This window comes from Monodon monoceros, unplaced genomic scaffold (genome assembly GCF_005190385.1).
Source record: "Monodon monoceros isolate NGI ecotype Baffin Bay Population unplaced genomic scaffold, NGI_Narwhal_1 Super_Scaffold_14, whole genome shotgun sequence".
Taxonomy (NCBI): domain Eukaryota; kingdom Metazoa; phylum Chordata; class Mammalia; order Artiodactyla; family Monodontidae; genus Monodon; species Monodon monoceros.
Window position 1 is genome coordinate 71,245,885 of NW_021703770.1, and position 9,556 is coordinate 71,255,440.

Genomic DNA, 9,556 nt, shown 5'->3' on the forward strand with positions numbered 1-9,556 from the left:
TATATATTCAATGTGATTCAAACTACAGTTATTATTTTTTAAGTTTAGTTTGTTCTTCTGTTGTTGCATTTTTTAGTAACACTTTAATATATACTTTTCTCTTTAAATACCACTATATAGTCATCTTCTTCAGGTATTACCTATTGGTAATTCTCTCCTAGCAGCAGCAATTAAATTAGCTTAGTTTAGCCTTCTTGACCAACTATCCCATGTTAGCCAATCATATTTTTTTGATGTTTATCCTTCTACTCCACTATTCAAATCTTCAGATTTAAATGGTGTCCTTCAACTCTCAGTAATCAACTATGAGGTAACATTTCTACACCTTTTTTCTATCTTTGTCTTTCTCTTGAATCCACAGTTACACTTATTCAGTGCTTACCAGCAGTACTTCCGCTGAGAGTCCCTCAGTCAGCCTTTGGTTGGATAAAGCCTGTCCTCTAATAGATTACTTAAGAAGAGCTAGCTCATGAATGCCCAATTACCTGAATTCTTATGGGAAAAGCTTTTTCTAAAGCGTTGATACTTGGAAAGACCACTTGGCTAGTTATAAAATATATGTGTTTTAAAACTGTATTTGTTTCCTAGGGCAGTTATAACAAATTACCACAGACTGGGTGACTTAAAACAATAGAACTATATTCTCATATTTCTGGAGGCCAGAAGTCTGATGTCGAGTGGTTGACAGTGTCACGCTCAAGAGAAGACTCCTTCCGTGCCTCTTCCAGCTTCTGGTGGCTCCAGGCATTCCTTGGCCTGCCTTGGTTTGTAGACACTTCCCTCCAATTCATGTCTTCTTCTTCACATTCTCTTTGTCTCTGTATTTCTGCATTTCCTCTTCTTATAAGGATACCAGTCATTAAATTTAGGGTCCACTCTAATCCATTATGACCTCAGCTTTACTTCTGCAAAGACCCTATTTCCAAATGAGGTCACATTCTGACGGCTCAGGATAGACCTGAACTTTGGTAGGACGTTATTCAACCCACTATACACCGTTTTTTCTTGGTTAAATGGTGTAAACTCTTGAACTGGTGTGACATCTGTGTAGGCATGTGTTGAATCTTGACAAAAAGGCTTATAACCTGATTTTCTGTTCTTTGTAAGTAGCTTGGTCTTTTTGCCTGGTATGCCAAAGAACATTATCTTTAGAGTCTCATAAAAGAACTATGACCTATCCCAGATTCAGAGTTGGCATTCTGGGCAGTTGTCTCCATATTATGTCTCAATGTGGACATTTAGGTTCTCTTTATTTCAAGGACATTTTCTTGAATCATAATTTTAAAGATTAGTTCTGTTTCACTTTGTTTTTCTGTTTCATGGACTTCTAATGTATGTATGCTGACTCTTCTTTCATTGGTTTCCATATGGATCACTTTTACTCTGGTCCCTTTTATGTGTTTACTTGTCTCATTTATTTTTTGTTTTTCTTATTGCTTTCTATGCTTTTGGGCAATTCTATTGTCCCTTGTGTATCCTGTGATTTAGTACTAAGCCTTTAATGATTTTGTCCTTTTGTTTGTTTGTTTGTAGTGGGCCTCTCACTGTTGTGGCCTCTCCCGTTGCGGAGCACAGGCTCCGGACGCGCAGGCTCAGCGGCCATGGCTCACGGGCCCAGCCACTCAGTGGCATGTGGGATCCTCCCAGACCGGGGCACGAACCCGTGTCCCCTGCATTGGCAGGCAGGCTCTCAACCACTGTGCCACCAGGGAAGCCCTGTCCTTTTTTTTTTCTTCAGTTTATTTCCTGTGTTATATGAGTTCCCATTTCATATCTTCCTATTGTTTATTTATCTCTTCTGATTTGTTCTTTTTTATTTGTTCCATAGCATTCTTTTTATTTTTTTTGTTGCTTGTTTATTTTTAACTGTGTTGCAGTGTTGCATTACAGACTTAACTCTGCTTTGTAGAAATTTTCAAGTAGCCTGAAATGTTTTAATCGTCATTCCTTATGTTTTCTTCTTTTTCAATAGACATTGCAGTTCTATATTTCTTATTTCTGTTTGATCCAGTTTCTGTGGAATTGGGGGAAGGGTGGTAGCAGGACAGATGTTTGGGTAATTCTTGGTTTACGAGCTTTCTTTAACGTTGGTGTGAGGAAGGCATTGTCTTTATTAGTAGGCCTCTTTTTTTTCTGTTTTCACATTTTTTCTTTCTTGTTTCAATAGGGCCCTTACCTTCAACCCCTTCCTTCTTTTTAGTCTTCTTTGCCGTCTTCCAAATTGTCTCTCTTAGAGAAACGTCCTAAAAGATGTTGTACTTCATCCAGTATGCTCTTGAGACTTCACTCTTGTTTCCGTGTCTTCTCCCAGCCTCCTTTACCCACTGCTTTGTTGCCAAGTCTCAGGCCTCCTTTCAGTAGTTCTCATTTTAGATGGGACCTTTCCTTCTGGGGAGAGATTCTGACTATTGCTATCTGAGTTTGCCACCACTTCCATGAAGCTCCTGCCATATTCCCTATACAGGGTCAGCTGCGGTACTTACTCTGCTGATCTTTGGTATTTACTCCCCTTCTTTCTGATAAATTTGTGTTTATAGCTATCCTCTGTCTCCTACTTATTCTTTAGGTATTAGTTAACTCTGTTTTTGTTCTCTTTGTTGCTGTGTGTGGTTTTGGAAAGACGTGTGAGAAGAATCTGAGAGACTGCCATCAGCTTGAGGAACTCAGAAACCTAGACTCTGTTCATTTTTAAAAATTTTTTTCTGCAGCCAGGAGTAAGTGGTAATGTAACTGCCTACATTGCTAGCTGTGGTGGACTATATTTTATCTCACAGTGAGTGACTACTAGAATAGTAATCTCATTGAGATATTTATGAGGAAGTTTGTTTTCTTGTATAGTTTGGTAGTCAGTAAAGAAAACTTCGAAACCAAGAAAAACATTTCAAGCCATCTCTGCAATCTCCTCACCTTAAAAATTTCTGGTCTACTTTGAAATCTAGTGCTTTTTCTTTTTATACTCTCTGATGTAGCAGGTATGTAAACCTAACTCACTTACCTCTTTGACTGTTTTATATTTATAAAGCTCATTAGGAAATTGAGCCAATATACAAATAATTGAAACCGTGAATATATCAGACGAAAAGGTAGTATAGAAGAAAAGTCGTTTTTAAATTTTGAATTATATCGTAGGTTGCCACAGGTTGTGTTGCCCAGGAATCAGACTTTGGGGTGGAGATTAGAGGGCAGGGTGTTTACTAGAGAGTGCTCTTGGGATCAGATTTGTGGAAGGGAGGGAAGGAGGTAGGAGAAGTTGAGTTGCAGCATGGTCCCAGTGAAGACTCGGCAGCTCCCCTACAGGGAGCTCTGGAGCCTGGGCTTTCTTAAGCCAAGGAGTTAATAATAGTCACTGTTTCTGGTTGGGCAGGATTGCATAGCCTCTTTTAGTTTTGTTTTAATATGTGACTATTGTAAAAAAAATAAACATATTACTCTTGTACTCAGAAAATGAAAGCTTCCTGTTTTGGAAAAAAGTATGAGTAATTCTTTGGAAGAAGTTTTTTTTCAGTCACTCTTGACACTTTGAGTTCTGGTTTTAAAAGCTTCAGTGCCATTACTGGCTGTTACATTTTCTTTCCAGCTTGGGCGATGGTAGACCGTGGGTCAAATGTGAAAGCCCGCGCTTCTTACAACGAGAAGACCCCGAGGATCGTTGTGTCTCGCTCACATTCAGGAATGGTCAAGCAGGTTGCTCTTCAGACTTTCGGAAACCAGACCACAATCATCCCGGCGGGTGGTGCTGGTATGTTCCTACTCCCCTGCGGTGCCTGTGCAGCGTTCCCTGTGAGGCCAAAGCCATGTCAGGAGGCAAATTCGGTTGTCCCATCCTTGGGAAGAAAGTGAGAATGGACAGTGGGCTTTCAAGACAGGCATGGTCTCCTACTTGGTGATCTCGAGAGTGGGATTCAGTCACACGTGCCTCCTTGATAGAGAGAGTCTCACAATAGAAACAGTCTCACAATGGTGATTTCTGTTCCTCGAATACTACAAAAGCATATTTCTGACATTGATGGCTGTTACATGTATGATCTGATTGTGAAATAATTGTGCTACTAGCTTAACTGTAAGAATAGCAAGGAGAGGAAGAAAGATCCAGCACATCACAACGCTTTATTTAGCAGCAGGGTGCCAGGAATCATCAGAAGTGTTACTAGAATGGCCAACCCCTTGGTCACTGTTAACGCCCCTGAACTCCTCAGCTTTGGTATCTGGGAGGAGCCACAGAGCCTAGTGCCCATCCAGCTTAATGCAGATTCTGTATTATTGCATTCCCTATGTTCTAGCTCAGGGTCAGCTGACTTTTTCTGAAAGGCCCGATAGTAAATATTTTAGTCTTTGTGAGTCACATGATCTCTTTTGCATACTATTATTTGATTTTTTTTTTAACCGCACTTTAAAAATACCCAAAAAAACCATCTATAGCTTGAGGGCTGCACAAAAGCAGGCCATGGCCCAGACTTAGCTCCTGGGTCATTTGCCCACCTTGTTTTGAGTGTTGTTTAATATGGCAGAAGTGTTGTAATTCAAACAAATAGCAAATTATAGTTGGAAACATTTGTGTTTGAAAACCTTTTCAGCAAAGTAATAAAGGGAAAAGTAGTGCTTTTAACCTTTAAGCCTAATAGTTTTAGTTTACTGCTGACCTATATGTGTCTTTCTTAACATGGCTTTATTGTTTTCTTACAGACTCTCAGTTTGATTAGGAAAGGTGATATCCAAAATGTCCAGTAGGAATGGGATAAACTAGATTTTAGACCCAGTTTCTTCTGGGTTTATTTTATTATTTTATTTTTAAAATTCTGCCTCATTACAAAAAACACTTAAGATAGTAGCATTATTTCGTGCTTTCTTCTTTCAAATCCAGCCTTCCTGGAGACTCAAGGGAAACCTGTGGTTGTTTAGCTTTAGTGTAATAGTCCATAGGAGACGATTCATGTTGAAGGTATCACCTCGTAGAAGACAAGCACAAAGTGGATTTAAATTTTAAAAATTATAGGCATATATTTGTTTATATTTGAGAACAGCTTAATAAATTACTTTGCAGTATTTTTTTTTGGCTCATTTGGGTTTAATGTCTGCACTATTACTTAAAAAAAAACCTTTTTAAAATAAGTTTAGACTTAGCAGTGGCAAAGATAGTACAGAGATCTCCTGCACACCCTGTGCTGTTATTTTAACAATGTACTCAAAACAGTAAGCTCCTTTCTTCAAATCTTTCAGACAATAACCTAAATTCTGTGTTTATCTTGTAGGTTATAAAGTTTTAGCACTCTTGGATGTGCCTGATAAGAGTCAAGAGAAAGCTGATCTATATATCCATGTGACATATATCAAAAAGTGGGATATATGTGCTGGCAACGCCATCTTAAAAGCCCTTGGGGGGCATATGACTACCCTGAGTGGGGAAGAAATCAGTTACACGGGTTCCGACGGCATTGAAGGAGGGCTCCTCGCCAGCATCAGAATGAACCACCAAGCTCTGGTCAGAAAACTCCCCAGTCTAGAGAAGACAGGACATAAATAAGCCACGCTGGTTACAGGTCACCGCTCCTCCAGAGCTGAACGGTCAGCCTGGAACGCTGGAGGCTTCAAAGCATTGGTGGAGACTGCATGGTTAAGGCCATCCCGAACTTTTTAAAGTATTTATGAAGCATCAGAGACTTATTTTCCCTGTAATAGGATGCAAGATCAGGGAGAATGGGTTGCTTCCTGTCTCAAGTATTGTCTTTATTTTTGAGACTATTTTCGTACAGTTGTCATACACAAGGCGCATATATATATATTTGTGAATTAAAATCTGTAGTCGAGTCTACATTGTTATGAGTCACCATTTTCACACAATATCATGAATCTTCACTGTTTGTTAGTACTTTCGTATAGAATTGGGCTGAAGAAAGGATTGATTTTGTGTAGATGTTTAATATTACTTTACAATTATATCTCATTGAAAATAAAATAATTGGGGGTTTTTACCCCTAGTTCAGATGGAAAGCACAAGAAGCTACAAATTCATTAATAATGCAACGAATTCTCTATCACTTACTGAATATATTTCTTATGGATTAAAATAGAAAAAGCTTAAATTGTTTTTTTTCTTTGAAATTTTAATAACAGGTTCACCAGCTAGTAGTGAGCATAGATATATGATGGTTGCGTTGTAACTGTAATTTCTGTGTGTATGTGTTTTGTTTTGTTTTTATAAAGAAAAGTGTGTTTGTACCTATGGGTGCAACATTTCTGCCATCTTGCTGGTAGTTTTCATTTGCCCTGTGGACGGTGCATGGTTCCATCCTTTCCCTCTTGACCAGCATTTAGTCTTTAACTTGTAAGGTTTGGATTAAGGTTTCAGGGTTAGCATTAGAATTTGGTATATTTTCTCATTAGGGATAAAATATGCTGTATAAGGCATTATAAAAATATAAATGATCCTCTTATTAACTGAAAGTTATTTGACATTACGTGAATTGGGCTAGCTTTTATTATTTTCAAAAGCCTTGTTATAGTACTTTTTAAAAAATTTGCCAGGCTTGTATATAGAGATTCTCTCATTATCAAGAATAAGTTAAGGTTGCTTTTGCCATGGTTAGTTTTACCATTAATAAATGGATCTAACCTAACCAAACTAAGTATTAACTTTTGAGATACTTTGTGTCTTCCCTTCAGATTAAAAAAATGAAGATTGGAGTTACTTTTTGTTGAATTTTTTTCCTATTCAAGAGAGCAGAATCTGGTTGGAAGAAAGGTTGTGACATATTCACTGTGTCACTGTAATTTGAGCCTTGCTTTGTAGGATATCTTCCATTGGGATGTCTGATTTCTCTCAATGTGATAGCTGGAAATTTCAGGTAAACAGTAGCATTATTTCACGTGACTTTGCTATAGCTTTATTCCATAACACTGATAAGGAGAGGGATTTCTTATGGTTTCATGGTTTCTTTTCTTTATATCTTTCTTCCTTTCTCTCTCTCCCTTTCTCTCTCTCTTTCTTTTTCTCTTTAGATTTTTTAACCCTAAATCAACTTTCCATTTATTTTCCTATCTTGGAGGTAAAGTTGACCAGAAGATGGGCATCCTCACTTGGTGGAATGTGCTTACAACATTAGGTTTGCAAATTACACTGTCCAAGGTCCTTATTCCTCACTGGGGAATTGGACCTAGTGTTATACACACATTACCACCCTGTCTCTAGCAACTGGTCACCAATCTGGTAGGGTAATGGGCCTTGATAGGTAGGGTTTTGTTCATGAAAATTCATTCAAAGTTTTGGTAGTTGGAACACTTGATATTTAAACAGGACTTAGGAATTCTGAGCAGAATATTAGAGACTGCATCTTTTTTTGCAACGAGATGAGGAAATCCTTTTTCTCAGGAGGGATGGCAAAGGCATATGCTGTTTCCAGAGTCCTGTAGTACAAACATTTGTTTTCATTGTAATGTGTCAAACTTAGGGAAAAGGGACTAGCATATTAGGAAATGGGACTAGTTCATATGAGCAAGCATGGTGCTTTGGTTTTATTTTTAATTTTGTTAAACCACATGTAGATAATGACTTTGTGAAGGGCTTTGTTGTGTGCAAAAATTAAGATATTGGCTGACAGTTAAATGCATTATGTTTGTGATTTGTTGGGTATAGTATAGTACTAATGATTTTTAAGTGCTTTTATAAAAATTTCATTTTAAAACATTTTGTTTCTAAAAGTCAGTATACATTATAGAACTAATGTAAGTACAAAGAACAGTATTTATATTTATTTATGTAAGAAATTATTGTGCCAGGACATACCAGTAAAACACCTTCATGAATAAGTGAGACAGATAATATCTCCCAAGAGTGACATAAATACAGTTATTTCTAAAATGTTTACTTTTAGTGATCCTCACCTCCCCAGTTCCTTGTCTCCCTTTCCCTCATCTTGACATTGATAACCTCAGGATCCATCAACTGTCCCCTTCCTCAGCCCCTCTTTGTCTCTACCTTGTTCCCTATCACCCTAGCCTGTTGATTAATGTTCTCCTTTTATTTCTGTTTCTCTTTCTTCACCAGTATACTCTTCCCCAGCACTTAATCCCCGAATTGTCTCATAGACCTACATCTCCACGATTGGTTGCTGAAATCTTAGGGCAGAACGGAGACTCTAGTAAAGTTCCGATGGAGAGAGTCGTCCTGGCAGAGTCCTAGCTGAAAATTACTTTTCAAAGACTCCTCAAAAAGTAAAGGAAAATCACCTTCAAAACCACAAAGTAACTGTCAAGTATAACCCAAGTCCTCTGTCTTTACAGAGCGTTTCTTCTGACCCATCCTTCAAAGAATGAAAATGCAGAAAATACAAGAGTTGGCTGTGGCTCTGCCTGCTGGAGAGAACTTGCTTTCTCTGTTAGTTTTCATATTGTATCCCTATTTCAGTTGAGAGTATCAGAGCCTACAAGATGGGTCATGTTTGTCTTTGTTATTCAATTGTCCCCTTTCCCCAATTTTAGAGTTTTTCTTTGATTCTAAATATTGAATTGTTTATGGCTGTATAATGAAGTAACAAGCATCTTGGTCTGTGTGTTTTAAGTAGTAATTGGGCAAATTCTTCCTGTTTTCTGGGTGCTTCCTTTGAATATTGTGCAAATTGAGTCAGAGGCAGTGGGAGGGGCAGTGACTAAGAAAAGACTAGGGAAGAAGAAAGCCCAGGGGAAGGGTAGCCAAGGGAGGATGCCAAGCAAGCATCTGCCCTGTCTCAGATGTTTAATTCAGAAGTTGGATTTTACTCAGGCTTTGAAGGTGACAGCTGTCTCTCATAGCTTAAACATAAGTAAAGAAAGCTGGAGTGCCACCCCCTGTTCCTCAGAAAAGAAAATATCCAGCTTGCCTCTCCTTGATAACAGCTTGAAAATGGCCTTCTGGAGACAAGCTCTGGCAGGTTTAAAACAGGAACTGTTTGGAATCTAGTTGCAACTACTTCTCTTGGCTATGTGTTGGCTGCTTGTGGACAGAAGCAGTGATTTTTCAGTTTAGATCTTGGTTGAATTTAAGGCTTATTTAATTATTTTCAGCATATGCCTACAAAAGTCTGCCTTGTAACTGTTGTGTAAAATAAACCTATGGTTTCATTTTTATCCTAAAAAAAAGTTGTGCCTTAACAACAGGGCATTGTATGTTAATAAGGGAAAACAAAATTCTTTTTAATAGATGGGGAAAACAGGAACTTTTGCCATTAAAATTTAAGTTCTTTTAATGTTAGAGTTGGGGAAAATTCATTAAAGTTAAATAAAATTAATATAAAATTATTTTTGCATATACAACTAAAGTGCATTTTTATAAGAACTGGCATCTTGATGTATATAGGTCTGAAATGATACTTCATCCTTTGGTTTTTAATTTGAATTAATAAGACCATGATAGATTTTTTTTTTTTAATTTTACCCTTAAACTATTTCAGTGTGCTATTGTATCTGTTCTAGTACTCTGAGTCACTTTGGTTCTAACAGCTATTTATGGTATCATGTCAAGAATTTCTTAATGTTAAAAAATACTGTATGTCTGTGACATAAACCAGAATGGTTCGTAGATCGG

General features: G+C 37.7%; 1 protein-coding gene across 1 annotated transcript in view; it reads left to right on the plus strand.

The window, feature by feature from the left end:
- IMPAD1 (inositol monophosphatase domain containing 1) overlaps nt 1-9,225 on the plus strand; it is a 30,695-nt gene extending 21,470 nt beyond the window's left edge. Inside the window, exons 4-5 of the mRNA XM_029223020.1 lie at nt 3,578-3,739; nt 5,250-9,225. Of these exons, the coding sequence (XP_029078853.1) occupies nt 3,578-3,739; nt 5,250-5,521 (434 nt within the window). The 3' untranslated portion in view covers nt 5,522-9,225. The remainder of the gene's footprint in view (nt 1-3,577; nt 3,740-5,249) is intronic.
- The last annotated feature ends 331 nt before the right edge of the window (nt 9,226-9,556 follow it).